This window comes from Lampetra planeri, chromosome 23, assembly GCF_965212315.1.
Source record: "Lampetra planeri chromosome 23, kcLamPlan1.2.h2, whole genome shotgun sequence".
In the NCBI taxonomy this organism is placed as follows: domain Eukaryota; kingdom Metazoa; phylum Chordata; class Hyperoartia; order Petromyzontiformes; family Petromyzontidae; genus Lampetra; species Lampetra planeri.
The window spans coordinates 9,220,418-9,235,797 of NC_136129.1; the positions used below are offsets into that span (position 1 = coordinate 9,220,418).

At 45.2% G+C, this 15,380-nt stretch overlaps 2 protein-coding genes across 4 annotated transcripts in view; one reads left to right on the forward strand and one right to left on the reverse strand.

Moving 5' to 3' along the window:
• Positions 1 to 142: 142 nt before the first annotated feature.
• Positions 143 to 10,853, reverse strand: LOC144726443 (protein FAM185A-like). Its single transcript, XM_078605164.1, has 8 exons — positions 9,508 to 10,853; positions 8,388 to 8,497; positions 7,907 to 7,996; positions 6,632 to 6,770; positions 6,392 to 6,433; positions 3,990 to 4,085; positions 3,185 to 3,322; positions 143 to 2,573 (listed from the first exon to the last, which is right to left on the reverse strand). The coding sequence occupies exons 1-8, from the start codon at positions 10,394 to 10,396 to the stop codon at positions 2,467 to 2,469; spliced, it is 1,611 nt and encodes a 536-aa protein (XP_078461290.1). The 5' UTR covers positions 10,397 to 10,853; the 3' UTR covers positions 143 to 2,466.
• Positions 10,854 to 11,936: 1,083 nt separating this feature from the next.
• The window catches only part of LOC144726444 (protein flightless-1 homolog), a 34,670-nt gene continuing 31,226 nt past the window's right edge, over positions 11,937 to 15,380 (forward strand). For 2 of the 3 annotated variants that reach the window (XM_078605165.1, XM_078605167.1), the window contains exons 1-3: positions 11,938 to 12,082; positions 14,748 to 14,858; positions 15,233 to 15,304. In XM_078605165.1, coding sequence (XP_078461291.1) covers positions 12,017 to 12,082; positions 14,748 to 14,858; positions 15,233 to 15,304 — 249 coding nt within the window. In that variant the 5' untranslated portion in view covers positions 11,938 to 12,016. Of the gene's footprint in view, positions 12,083 to 14,747; positions 14,859 to 15,232; positions 15,305 to 15,380 lie in introns of all 3 variants that reach the window. The other variant, XM_078605166.1, reaches the window with a different exon arrangement.

A 15,380-nucleotide genomic window follows, 5' to 3' on the forward strand; every position in this document is an offset into this window, starting at 1 on the left:
TATGACGTGTTTTGAATGTTAATAGTAGGGCACACACATCCAACAAAACAGGACTTTCCAGGTGACCAAACGAGCGCTCTGCCTTATCAACCAAAATAGCTCTGGAACAGATAGAAACGGAATAAAAACACTGTAGCCAAACAGAGATAAAGGTGGGTTTAAAAATAAATCATCATTTACGTACATACTGCAGCATAGTAACAGATAGGCGATCCATACACAGTGCAGGGTCAATTCGCAGAGCGTGGAACAACGTTCAGTGTTTGTGGAAAGGCCTTGGTGGTGGAAAAAAACGTTACGGACTTTTTAACGTTAAATATTTTATGGGCCATTACATTTACAAGGCTTCCATTACATCAACAAAACAAACAGGTTATATATTTCTATTGAGATACAAATTTCTCAAGATATTCACACACCGAAGGGTTATTTTAGTGTCGGTTGTTTTACAATCGTTGTTGTTGTTCTGGTTCAGAACACGTGGATAGCGATTTCACTGATGGCCCAATTTAACGCGTTTAATATGTACGCAGTGTACACTTTTTATGAATATAACATGCTTCCTCAAAAAGGGAACGAGTTCACAAGCATCGATTACTACCAACTTGGTAATGCAATCCATACACAGGGGTAACCCTGGAGCACTGTACACACAGCAGGCACTCCTTAGTTTGATCAAGTGGCCTCATGACATGTGGCAAAAAGGATCACGTGAACACTTAGAATGCCTTCACAGGTATATTTATAAATTATTTAAAATACGCAAAGGAAATAACATTTCTCAATGCCACAGTAAATCTGTACTGAATGGGATGTGGCCTGATCGAAGGCAAACGGTAATTCTTGGGCAAAAACACGAAGCTTAATGGATAGTGGTATGCACACAACTCCACATTATAGATCAAGATGGCAGCCAGTGCAAGTTGTCACTAAGCTAATGTTGCATTTCTTTCGCACCGTACGTATCCAACTGTGCTAATCGGAGGTGCGGCGGAAGGACAACCAAACACAAAAACCAGTTTTAAAGAAATTAGTTTTCAATCTAGATGTGAAAGTGCATAGCTGCCGTGACTTCCAAATATCAGAAGAGCTTTCCAGACAGCCGCAGACGCACATCCGAAAGCGCGCAATGCAGCGACCAGCCAAAAGCTGCTGCGAGGATGACCGGAGTTCGCGTGATGATGGTTTATGCTCCTTGACGAGATCAGCAAGGTGTTGTGGTTCATTTGTAGCAATCGTTTGATGTGTAATAAACGCGACCTTACAACGTATTCGTTCGGCGACCGGAAGTCAATGCAGCTCGACGAGCACTGGACGGACATGGTCGAATCTTGATCAAACCAGTAAACTACAAAGTGACATACTTTGGGTGATGTGAATGGTAAATAGTATTAGGGGACAGTGCCTTCGTGAAAAAGGCCTCAACATGGGGGTGGGGGCATGGGGATATCAATACATAAACAAGGAGGATAAATTGAACAATGCGATTTTTATATTAACTTGACAGTCAAAAAAGTACGTCTGCACAGCACTTAATTTCATCACCGTCATTAACAGACATTGCTAGTCCAACACTGCCTACCCCCCCACCCCAAGCCACTCCCATCTTGTACGATCCAGCAATACAACGATCCAGCCAACACCTGCACACAACCCCATTTCACCCCTCCATCTCCTCGCCTGACCTCCACTCGGACGCGTTGCATTCCTTGGCTGACATTTTTTGACTATTTGTCCTTATCCCTTCTAGTGATGTCTCCCACCTAAGCCCTCTTACGTTTCTTTACAGTGTCAAATATACTTGTTTATCTGTGTAAGTTCTGTAATCCAAGCATGCATCTCTCCATGTTTGTACGTGCCTTTGGTCAGCTTTTGTTCGCTTTATTTTCATGACGGAGCTTCTGAATCGTATCACGGCGGGTGTCATACACGGATTGCAAACGTTCTTCTTTGGGCACAATCGAAAGTTAATCTTCATAATAAAGGTCCAGTATTAGAAAAACACTCCATACAATCTGCAATGATCCACCTCTTTATTTCAAAATTCAGATTTCGGTCCAACTTCAAATAGCAGTCCAAGGTACAAATATGTTTCTGTGTTCAATCGGTCGTGTCACTTCGACAGATGTTTCGAGTATTTGGCTGCTATACGTTTCCGCATGATAAGTCACTGCATTGGGCAATCATTTGTGGCCAGGTCGCTTCTGAAAAAGAGCTATGTAGCTCAGTGTGCCCTTACTTGATAAAAAAAAAATGGTCTCCTGTTGAAGTGAACTTGTTCCACAAGATCTTTGATTTGCCCATATTTACATCCCGAGCCCTACGTTGCGACCTTCTTACGTTCTCTCAACGTTGCCCATCATACATTTCCATTGGACATTACAACGACAATATCGTCAGATGAATCTCCGACGGTTAATGTTTTCTCGATTCATTTTTCACGCATTCGTGTCTCCAAAACAACGTTCATTTTCCCTTCAGGCCGAGAGACTGAAACCAGCTTTGCCATTGCAGACGCACTGTGCCGTGCTTGGACGTGGCTCTTACCAGCACGCCACCCTTGCTCAACCGACCTACCAACAACAACGACGACGACAACAGGAACGAGCATCACTTTGTGAACCTTCACGACAAAACGTGTCGCGCAGACACCAAGCATTCGCCACTGCGGACAGAAGCACGAGGCTATTTTGGTTCAGGGGCAGTACTGCAAATCACGTGCGTGTAAAACGTAGCCACATGCCCATCACAAAGAAAACCCGTTTGTTTAGGGTAATTCAATTCGAGTGGGGAAAAAATCAGTCAAATTGTCTGAATGCTCGAGCTTTGTTCCATTCGCATTGATGGTGCGTACGTGCCACAGAGAGAGACGCAATTGCGCAAAGCCACGAGTTCCACATTTGCATAAGAACATCGTGTTTTTTTGGCTTCGGTCCAAAATCCCGGAAAAAAAAACATTTGTTCAAGATGACCCGACAACGTGCAGCTGGGTCAGCCGAGATAAAGGTAAGGCTTTTAACATCGGTCACTGCCTTAATAACATTTTTGAAACAAACATAAGCATTGAGACATCGTCGGGCATGAGCTTGTGTGAGGTTCAAAGGTAATATATGTGCGCACATTTTTGCGCGTGTAAAAATGCATTATTATTATAGAGTAATGGTTCAATAAGAAACCAACTTACCTGTCAAGGACTCAGTGCTTCCTTTAGTGCTGAGCTCCATGCTCTCCAGGTGAACATCAGGACTTACGACCACTCCTTTTCCACCAGTAACAAGGAATTCTAGCCCCAGGGAGTCTGGGAATTTTATATTTACATCTCCTATTCACAAGACACAAGAGGGCATGACAACTGAAATCAGCATTGGCATGTCAATAAAAAAAAAATTTGGACACAATGAACACACATTGATATTGTTTGAGTGTATTTCAACCGTAGATACCATTCATAAGAAGAATTCCCCTTCTTTACCCAGAACGGTGACGCAGCAGTTCATACACCACCGCAATGGACCTGGCCATAAAAGTTCAACCCCGGGCAGTGGCCTACATCGGTGACGAGTGATACTCGAACTGGACATGCCGCCTCCCACCTCCATCAACCTGCAAATGGTCAAAGCCTCACCGAGTCTATCTTTGGGGACCGCCTTCCTATTTATAAACTCCTAGAGAGAGATGACAGAATATATTATATATAGACGAGAAAGAGTGCAATGAGATGAGGAGGTACAGATGAGGCACGTTTACTGAAACGGGATGCAAAAAAGTAACGAAGATGTAATTAGATTAGAAGTGATACAGACAAGACAGGGACGAGAGATATTAAATAACTTTTCTTTTATATTAATCAGTCTTTAATGCTTATGAAGATCAAAAATTTGAGCTGGCCACTCCTATTTTTTACGATTCCGGGGGCACCGTTTGCCGCTTGGGGCCCCCTAAGCCTTTGCGTGCGTCGGCTCGTGCCGAACGCCGCAAGCTGCAAGCACCTCGCTCGCTGTAAAGTTCCACGGCGCTGGGCTGAGAGAGGTGCACCGTGATGTCGCCCGCTCGCGTGCGAGCCACCAACCCCCCGTCCAGGCTTTCTGTGGAGGCACAAGCGGCACGGCACACAGGGGGGACTCAGTTAAGAGCTGTACATGTGTGTGTGTGTGTACGTTCAACTTCTTCTTGGTTCTTTCGGTAAAGTCACGTAGAAGGGAAATAATAAAACATAATGAAATACAATTCTCACGACGTTTCGGCCACAACGCAAGCAGCCGTCCTCAGGTGAAGAACAGGTCTGTCGGAAAGACAGCGTCATTCAAAAGCGTCATTCAGACGCTGTATTTCCGACAGACCTGTTCTTCACCTGAGGACGGCTGCTTGCATTGTGGCCGAAACGTCGTGAGAATTGTATTTTATTATGTTTTATTTTTATTATTTTAATATTTCCCTTCTACGTGACTTTACCGAAAGAACAAAGAAGATGAATCCCTGCAGTCACGAAAGCTTTAAATCGAAATTTTACGTTCAACTCCTTTAACCGCCGTACGTAATCCAAACCGTGCTTAATCGGAGGTGCCGGACTGCTCTCCGATTAAAATCTAAGCAATCGATTAATCGACTTCAATCAGACGGCACGAAATTGTTGAAAAATGTCTCGCCTGTTTCCCCACGTGTGACACGGTGGGACGGGAGCTGATGGGCAGGGCTTGTGGCTGTGATCGGTTATTATCAGCCGGGTCATGCTGGCCGAGATTTTGTTGGGGATGTTACTCACCTCTAGTAGGCAGGCTGTTGAGGCTGTGACTTGTTGGGGGGGGGGGGGGAGAATTCCAACCTTTAGGGTCGTGTGATTTTTGAAGAGGTCCATGTAATCGACCGTTGTAAATTAATCGATTATTTTTTAAATAAATCCATTAACTCGTATCTCAAGCTCGAGACTAAATGGAAAGGAACACAAAGGGCAGTTCAGTGACTTTATCTTCTAGCGTTCTCTGACACAGGGTGATGCACTGCTAGCTGAAGAGTTCCGAGAGGAGATTAATTCATCCAATGATATTAATGATAATTGTAAGATAATTGTGAAATAAATATTTACGTCTCAGCCTCGCCAAACCGGTCGCATTTTACAATGTTGGAACTTCGGGAATTGTATTAAGTTTGTGCGAAGCGCAAAATCGATGTTCCGTTAGAAATTCTGAGAAAGGCAAGAATCACAGCCACAAAAAACGCAGTTGCCGTGAACACACTCCGCACCCTCTCTCGTTGACGACTCGCTGACGTACGCGCCTGTGACGGCAGAGAACGTCAGCGAGGTTGGTGCTGGCAGTTGCCATGGCAGCCTACAAATCAATGCAATTCTTTGCCTAGAGACCCAGCCAACAGCAACCTGTTTTCTGTCTGCAAATTGCGAGCTTGCGTGATTGCCACCCCGTCCTCTGGCAACAGAGTGAAATACACCGCTACCACCCATCACAACTGGTTTTTTGGGCTCATGGGGCACGAGCATGAGAATTGCAAATGCATAACCATTGCAGGCGAAGAACGAGACTAACCGGGTTAAAGGGGGCACGATTGGCCCGAACAACATTTTACAAAGCAGAATAGTGCATACTATGTACTTTTAAATATAACAGAAAATAACAAGCATAAAGTGCGCATACCCACGTACAAAATATACAAATGTACACAAATGTCATCGTCGGAGCACGACTCAACTATAAACTCTTAATTGTTAAGAATTAGGTGATTAAGGGTGGCGCTGTAGTTCGGGTGCTAGGCTGCTTTAAAAGCACAAACAATGTGTACCTATGGAGACATGTAAAAATAAAAATAAACTATCAATGATACGGCCCACCTCTTCCAAAACGTCTGGGCCAGAATGGAAGAGTAGACCAATTACCTCGCTCGAGCTCCGTCTAGTCGAGGCCCTTCCGCCAGCAGTGGCGTTAGAGCGCGAGAAAATGCAGGACTGTACTTTTACCTTTTCAAACGAGGACCAATGTGCTCAGGCGGTCTAGTGGTCTGTACGATCGCAACCAATCAGTGCATACAAGACGGAAATTGCACCAGAATCGGTGACTATTAGATCCGGTAATCAACTCTGAGAATGGTTATCGGTTTACCGGTTATCGTTTTACACACCACTACTGTGAAGCTGCTCTCTTATTGAGGTTCTATTGACCCCATAACAGTCGCAGTGCCACCCTATGGCTGTCTTGCTGAGCTGCAGCTGAGAGTCAGAATCTTTATTCAGACTTGGAGGAATCCGATGGACTATGAAGGTCTTTTTCACAGAGGTAGGTCACCCTACTGGACATCCCATTTTAAGGAATCCTACTGGTGCTGGACGTGGCATTTCACTCCCTCCCTTCACAAACAGCTGTCACGGAGTTCAATTACCAACCTACGACGATGTGTCCCTCGTCCGTAGTGACGACTGTGTTTCCTGCAAATACATAGCATTGCGATTGTTAGCAATGCACTGCTACTTTATGGGGCCTTTTTATCCAATCGCATTTTCTGTTGGCATCACAAGATGTTTTCTGTAATCCAAGTTAGCGTTTACTACCGCAAGCGGCAGGTAACAGCATTAAAATTGTCGTTTTCAGATATTAATATCAACAAGACTACGGGTTCAACTGACCGTGTGTGCTCCCCAAATTCACAGTTCCAGAAGTCGAGCTGAACTGCGACGATTCCGCGTAAATAAATTTCGCGTTCAGTGGACCACGCTTGGTGGAAACGCACGCTTTAATCGCTTGCAGCTTATCGATGTTCACCGACTGCAACAGCAAGAAAAACCTCGTTCAATATCGTCATCAGCAAGTGTCTATCCACCGCTGGATAAAGACCTCCCCAAACCGTCACCATCGCTCACAGTGCAGTGCTGTACTGCGACCATCTGACTCGTGCACATGAACTGATATCATCGCTCCCTCTCCACAGTGGTCGTACCCTTTGGCTGCCATTCCGTCACCAGTCTCGTCCATCACCCACCATCCCGTTTGGCGATTACAATTACACTCAACTATAAACTATTTTTCTTGGTTCTTTCAGTAAAGTCACGTAGAAGGGAAACAATAAAATAAGAAAAATATAAAACAATAAAATTCTCACGACGTTTTGATTTCAACACAAGCAATCATCATCAGGTGTGAAAACCACAGCAAGAAAATGTTTTTGCTGTGGTTATTGTTTTATATTTTTATTATTGTATTGTTTCTCTTCTACGTGACTTTACCGAAAGAACCAAGAATATGAATCCCTGCAGTCACGAAAGCTTTAAATCAAATATAAACTATTTGTTCTTTTACCAGGTAAGGCTCATTGAGCTATATAGCTATTTTTAATAAGTGACCTGGCCACACATGACGGCTCAACGAAGTGGCTTAACATGTGGAAATTCACAGCAGCCAAATACTCTGAACGCATGTTTCTAAATGTGCAGGGAAAAACCGGTGGACTCGGAGAAAAATACACACGTGACGACGGGGAGAGACATGCACACTCCAAATATACAACAGGCGTCATCTTCTCCCGTTTCATTTACCATCGTTTTTATAGACTGTATATTCTTTGACCTACTTTTGCATTTCAATCACCCTTTAAGATGTTTAAGTGTTTGGTCCGCATTTAGACGTTGTTACATTTTTTCATACATTTGGTTTACTTATACATCTCCCATCTCTTGTTGTTGGATCATACATTTGAATTACCTTGAGCTTGTATTGGTTCAACATCCTTAATATTCACTGGGCAAATGCACACGTGTGTAAGTGACAACATGTGGGGGTAAGTCCAGCACACAGCTATGAACGCATCCACACACGGGAGTTCCAGTGTGAAATCAAAGAAACCCACGAAAACGAAAAAGCTTGTCATTGCGCAAAGAGACAGATCATGATCAAGTGGGACTTACATTGCAACCTCTGGCATGGATGTTCACGTTACCCTGCAGGGACCCTGCTGACACATTTCCGTGTTCGCTCTCAACGCTGATGTCTGCACCCTGCCATCACAAACAATGACATGTTTCAATGTACAGTTGCTAAACAGTTGGTGATATATATTCTTGCTTCGTTCGGTAAAGTCACGTAGCAGGGAAAAAATAATAAAAATAACACAATACAATTCTCACGACGTTTCGATTGCAACACAAGCAATCATCATCAGGTGATGATTGCTTTTCACACCTGATGATTGCTTGTGTTGCAATCGAAAAGTCGGGAGAATGTTATTGTTTCATATTTATATTATTTTATTATTTCCCTTCTACGTGACTTTACCGAACCATAAATATGAATCCCTGCAGTCACGAAAGCTTTAAATCGAAAAGTTGGTGATATCTCTAGATATATTTTTTTAACACAACCCCATATTTTTGAAGAGGGGGGGATTACCTTGATAGATGCCAAGTGAACGCCGCCTCTGTCCGTGCGTACGCTGCACACATCGCTTTCCATGCTGCCCACGTGGACGTCACCATCCCCGCTGGTCGCGAGATCCAAGTCTGGTCAGAACAATGCCCGAATTGTCATCATTCACCACTCTGGAAGCCACCCGTCAACTCGATGCCCGATTTAGCACAAATCAATTTATTTTTCACTAAAAACGTTAAAGCGACCGAAATGTGAAAAAGGTCCTGCCCAAGTGCAAGGGTGGGCATTAATGATATGCTTATGTTCAGTGTGAAGCATAGTATTCGTAGCTGGTGGGCTCGTTGGTTTTGGTTGGTACTCGAAGTTAACTGGCGAGTTGGTTAAGGTCAGTGACAGGGCTACTGGCAATATTAGGGCTAGTTGGAGTGGCTGATTGTTAGGGTGAGTGAGAGGGCTTGTACGATTTGTTAGTTGGCTAGTTGGTTAGGGTTACGGGCTGGTGGGCCAATTGGTTAGCGTTGCTGGGCCCCTCCCTGGGGCAACTTACGATCTTTTCAGATTTTCATAGCTTTTATTTATGGCGCCACGGACTGTCTGTTACGGTGCACGAAAAGAAGTCACTTTTGTACCACAGCAGACTATCATGCGAATTCAGTTCACGGTGGCAATTAACGTAATGATTACACACCCTATAACCCCCCTGGTGTGTATTAATACTGGCCAATCCACGTACTAAAATAATATGGAATGAGAGAAAACAGCACGTGAATTCTTTCCCCTATATGTCTACCATCCAATCTCAATAAACGTATCACAACAACACTCCGATGTGAGATTTGGGGACATCACTTTGGCGATGTTCAATCGGCTTTTGATAAGATTGAGGATCAATAGAAATCAGTCGGGAATCTATACAGTACTGTTGTATATGGATCACCCTGTCCAGGCTGGTCCAGGTGTCTTGTGACCCCCCCCCCCACCCCCAATGAATTCCTCACATTTATTTTCCTTTGCATATTAATTTGTTTAAAATAAACCTTAACTTTAAAAATAGATTCAAGATAATTAAATGTGGGTCACAATGACATCCGGACCACCCTGTACAGCATCATGAAATGCGCTGCACAAACAAGACACCTACCAAATTTAATTGGCACGGTCACCTCCAGTTGGTAACCGACGGCTCGCTCACTCCCCGTCACCTGCAATCGTTTGTGGGAATCGCTGTAGTCCACGCTTACGCCTCGTGCGCCCAACGCACTGCCCTGACCAGCGGGCGCGCTCTGCTGCCCAATGCCATTTCCACTGCCCTCTCCAGGACCCAGCCCAATGCCCTCTCCAGGATCCTGCCCAATGACCTTTCCAGGACCCAGCCCAATGACCTTTACACGACCCTGCCCGATGTCCTCTACACGACCCTGCCCGATGTCCTCTACAGGACCCAGCCCAATGCCCTCTCCAGGACCCTGCCCGATGTCCTCTCCAGGACACAGCCCAATGACCTCTCCAGGATCCTGCCCAATGACCTTTCCAGGATCCTGCCCAATGACCTTTCCAGGACCCAGCCCAATGCCCTCTACAGGACCCAGCCCAATGCCCTCTCCAGGATCCTGCCCAATGACCTTTCCAGGACCCAGCCCAATGCCCTCTACAGGACCCAGCCCAATGCCCTCTCCAGGACCCTGCCCGATGTCCTCTCCAGGACCCAGCCCAATGCCCTCTACAGGACCCAGCCCAATGCCCTCTCCAGGACCCTGCCCCGCGCCGTGCTCACTGCCCCGTTCCCTGAAGACCCTAACGACAGCTCTGTCGCCATCGGGGTAGCCGTGCGGGTCCAGAGGCAGCACGGACACGCGGCTCGCGGCCCGCAGACGCAGCGACGAGAAGAGCGCCACACGCGACTCCCACCGCGGTGGCGGCGCTGGGTTCGAACCGGGTCGGTGGCAAAGTCCACGCCGGATCGATCGAGTCGCCCGCCGCAGGGTGAGCGCGACTCTCAAGTGAGCCGCGATCGATCGCAGAGCCGTCATTGTTGTTAACTCGCCTCAATCTACTGTGTATATATATATCTCGATCTATTGCGCCGATGGCTTTTTCGTCGTTAAACCCGCCACCACCGCCGCCAACTCCCGGACACAGCTCCAACTTGGTCGAGGGGCTCGTCACGGAAACAAACACGTGTGTGTGGTGCTGCTCCATTCAGTGGTTACCAACGTTGAGCTCGACCGAGGGTGCGTGTTGGGAAGAGTTACGGAGCCTACGTGGTTAAAGTCATCGTGCTGGCGCGAGTTAAGAGCGTTGGAACGGTTTAAACAAACACAAACATCCGCGAGCAAACCACCCCTCCCCCCGGGAGGTTTACAACAACCCCGCTCTGTTTTGTTGTTGTTGTTACGGAGCACGGGGAGGGGAGGAGGGGGGAAGGGATGAAGGACGACGACTCCCGCACGTGGCCTACTCTTCGGCCCGCACCGCCAGCTGATTGGCTTTTAGTGGGGGTGGGGGGTGGGCGAGGCGTTACATTTCACAGAGCGCTTCGGCCGGCACCGCCAAGCTGATTGGCTCTCGGTGGAGGGGGCGTTACATTTCACAGAGCGCTTCGACCGGTACCGTCAGCTGATTGGCTTTTGGTGGTGGGGGCGTTACCTTTCACAGAGCGCTGCGGCCGGTACCGTCAGCTGATTGGCTTTTGGTGGAGGGGGCGTTACCTTTCACAGAGCGCTTCGGCCGGTACCGTCAGCTGATTGGCTTTTGGTGAAGGGGGCGTTACCTTTCACAGAGCGCTTCTGCCGGTACCGTCAGCTGATTGGCTTTTGGTGGAGGGGGCGTTACCTTTCACAGAGCGCTGCGGCCGGTACCGTCAGCTGATTGGCGAACGGCGACCCTAGCAGCTTATCCGATGCGTGAAATTCAAGAGCATGGTTATTCATGTTTTACTTTGTTGTGACGTAATTCGCCGATTGCGCCGCGTGACGTCATTGAGTGTACGGTTAGATTTCTATTTTTATCGACAGATTTTATTTTATTTATTTCAGCAGGAAGGGCCCTATTAAGATAAGATGATTTAGATTGCGTCTAGATTGTTTAGGTTATTGTTGTATACGTTCTGACCCGTCTCTTCCGGGCATCTGTGAAAAAGAGCTTTACAGCTCATCGGATTCTTCCAGTAAATAAATTAATATTTTTAGTTCTAGATTTTAAGCTTTCGTGACTGCAAGGATTCATACTCTTATGTTTTTTCGGTAAAGTCACGTAGGTAAAAAAAAAATAATAGAAATATTTCATTAAAAAAAATTAATCATGCTTTATTATTGTATTTCTATGATTACTTATATTATTTTTATTTTTTACCTACGTGACTTTACCGAAAAAACCTAAGAGTAATATTCTTAGTCTCTGTACAGATGGACGTCGTGACGTCACCAACTTTTACGACGCAACCCATGACGTCACCGAGTGTTACCGGGCAGCTCGTGACGTCACCATTGTGTTGTGGCGCAGCCCGTGACGTCGCCGAGTATTGCGGCGCAGCCCGTGACGTCAGCCGAAGGCAAAGCCGCAACTTTGTGCCGAGTGACGTCACATTCGCGCCGTAGTTTTCCCCCCTCGTGACGTCACGAGGCGGGGGGGGAGAAAGTGAAGCGAGAGTCATGGCGGCCTCCACCGGCGTGCTGCCGTTCGTGCGCGGCGTGGACTTGAGTGGAAATTCCTTCAAGGTTCGCCGCTAAACGCTTCAATAAAAGCTTCACACACGTGTGTGTGTGTGTTTGTTTTAACTGCTGGCAATAAACGCGATTTGCTATCGGAGTGTTAGAATCAATTGCGTCGATGTGTGTCTCGTGCGTGTGTGTGTGTGGCAACACTTGCCGACTGACTCTCTGCTTGAGCACGATGGCCAAAAGCGAGTTTATGTTAGATGGCATTGTCGAGAATTCCGCTGAGCCGCGACGACAGTGACGCAGTTCGTTCGTGTTGCAGCTGTTGCTGTTCCTCTGTTGAATGAGCGCAGGCTGCAGCAGCCGCGGTCGCTAAGTTGTTTATCATTCACAGCTGTTCGGCGTTTGAATGACGGACGCGAATTTAATAATGAAACGATTCATTATTTTTTTATTTAAAGCTTTCGTGACTGCAGGGATTCATATTCTTGGTTATTTCGGTAAAGTCACGTAGAAGGGAAATAATCAAATAATATAAATATAAAACAAATTAATTTTATTATTATTTTATTATTTCCCTTCCACGTGACTTTACCGAAAGAACCAAGAAAATTATTCATTATATCTTCTGTCGTTTCTTGTTGAGCCTTGCTTCAATGGCAAACATTAATTAATTTAGATCCATAATTGCAGGTTGTGTTTTTTGGTTTGGATCTATTAATTGTATGAATGTGTCGTTAAACCCGCCACCACACCCGACACGGACAATTTGTAAGGTCTGTCACGTAAACAGAACGTGAGTACGACGTTTCGCCAGTAATTGCAACCAGCTTCGTCAGACGACAGCCAAATTTGTGGAGAAAATTTATTTTTAAAAGTCGCTGTGTGGCGCACAGTCACAGCGCTGCATTGACGTCAGAGCACCTGGTGTTGTGTTTTGTTTAAATACAATACTTGTATTCCACATCCTCCCTCACATCATAGGGGCCGTCCATGAATGACGTCACGCGAGTTTTGACGATTTTTGACCCCCCCCCCTTCGTCACACGGCGTCACAAACAGTCAGACCCCCCCTCAAATATGACGTCACAAGCTCTGCACCCCCCCCAAATAAAACATGCTTCAAATCGCTTTAAACTATTGTCATTGTAGTGAGTATTTAATGTGGCGCTGCACTCTGATGTTGTAGGAGAAAATATTTATTTAAAAAAAGTCTATTTAATTAAGTTTAACGTGTTGTCTATATTTATTTAAAGTTGCTCATTTTTATGTGACGTCACATTTCTTAAACCCCCCTCCCCCTCGTCACACATCGTCACAAATGTCTGACCCCCCCCCCCTCCTAGGTGCGTGACGTCATTTATGGACGGCCCCATATTTTTTAAATGTTGCGGCTCCCCATTGTTATCGGGTTGTATCGTCCCAAAAAACTTGATGGCGAGTTCGTTTCCCACTACAGACACCAACATAAAATTGTGATTGCAACAGCTGTCAACCGGTACGGCTTACTCCGTAATTCTTGTGCAGGGAAATCGAGTTTACAGGTCCATACGGCGTACAGCCGTTTCAATACGGGCAAAATACTAAACAAATCTTATTTTCTATGGTTATTTTAGTAAAGTCACGCAGATAGAAAAAATAATAATAAAAATAAAGTGAATATATATTTTTTTATTACTTTATTGTTATTTTTTTTATCTATGTGACTTTACCGAAAGAACCATAGAATATTAATTCCAGCAGTCACGAAAGTTTTAAGTCAAAACGAATCTATTTGTGTTTCTCCCTTGTGATGGGACTTTGATGGATGAACGTTCAGATTTATAAGGACACTGGGTGGCCAATGAGGTCTAAATTGGTCTTTAAAAAGGTAGGCACTGATAGGGGGTTGACAGGTATGTGATTGGAAGTTAACCCCCCCCCCACCACTTTTTACATGAAACAATTTTGAGCAAGAGCACGGAACCCCTTTTGTCGGATTAATTACTTTTAATGACGTGAAATCCCTAGTACGGGGACCATAAATGGTCTTTTTGGACACCCTTTAACCATGCGAATTTCCATTGGGAGGCATTCGCCTTCAGACGGCCTTTGTGCTGTTGACAACCCTGCACCTAGGCTTTCGCCACCAATATTATCCACAATAGATGTTTTTTGGTTAGATCGCGTAAATATAGATGTGTTGTTAAACCCGCCAACTCTGGCTGTCTGCCTAATGATGCTAGTTGTAATTGTACTGGCAAAAGTCGTACTCGAATCGTAAATGTTTCGCGTTTACTCTCCAACACACACCGGTGTGCTGAACTAGTAATGAATTGGCATGTTTTGTTTATGTGACAAGCCTTACTAATTTGCTGTCACTCTGTGAAATCTCATTGAGATTCACTATGAAACTGTCCGTAAAGCAGCAGGTTTAGATCATTTTGAGAATGATATTTTTTCTAGATTGATGTCGTTCGCTAAACCAAACAAGAGCCAATTGATGTGCATTGCCTTCACTTGAATGGAGACTTGGGATACTGAATTACTGAATGAATAAATAAGGTTCACCGTTTATTTTCAAGCACTTTAAAAATGTGGAATTCTAATTGGTATTGTACCTTTAGCGTATGATTGCATACTCCTACAAATTATGATATTGAAAATAATTGTAAGTATTTCGCTGGAATTTAAAGTACCTTTTCAACTGTTATGCATTTTACTGACTCGTTTCTTTTCCATTCAGGGTGGCTACTTTCCTGAGAGTGTGGAGGACATGAGCAGTCTTCGGTGGCTGAAGCTCAACCACACGGGACTGTGTTACCTGCCGGAAGAGCTGGGAAAACTGGAGAAGCTGGTTCGCCATCATTTTATTTCCTTAAGCATGTTGTACAATATTAACGGGTTAAAGTAGTTCTTGCTTTTTTTTGCAACCACTGCAGGTTTTCACAGTTGTACCGCGAGTTGCTGGGTGTGATGTCCGACGTTTTGCTCTTCGTGCTGCGAGCTTCTTCAGAAAGTTTCGGACGCAGTTCTTGAACAAGCTCCCAGCACGATGAGTCAAACTTGGGGACATCAGTGCCAAACAAGTGGCGGTAACAACCCGAAAACACAGTGGAGAGGGACTTGAACCAGTTGTCTGGGATGGGTCTATGGGAACTAATGTATTTATCCGAACTGCTACGTTCAGCAGTTGTTAATGCTGAATATTTGTTCTGCTTTCTGCATTAGGAGTACTTGTCTGTGAGCCACAACAGCATCAACACCCTTCATGGAGAGATTTCACACCTGCCTTGTCTCCGGGTTTGTTTTTTTTGCCTTTAAAACATTACAATTCAAGAAATTCTATCAGAATAAAAAAAAAACATTTCGTTTGGAA

Bases quoted from the DNA above. Each gene is read 5' to 3' on its own strand.
- LOC144726443 (XM_078605164.1), bottom strand. From the start codon at position 10,396: ATGACGGCTCTGCGATCGATCGCGGCTCACTTGAGAGTCGCGCTCACC. The intron at 8,498-9,507 runs GTAGGTGTCTTG...TGTTCTGACCAG, and splicing joins GACCGTGCCAATTAAATTTG to ACTTGGATCTCGCGACCAGC. The intron at 7,997-8,387 runs GTAATCCCCCCC...TTGTGATGGCAG, and splicing joins TTCACTTGGCATCTATCAAG to GGTGCAGACATCAGCGTTGA.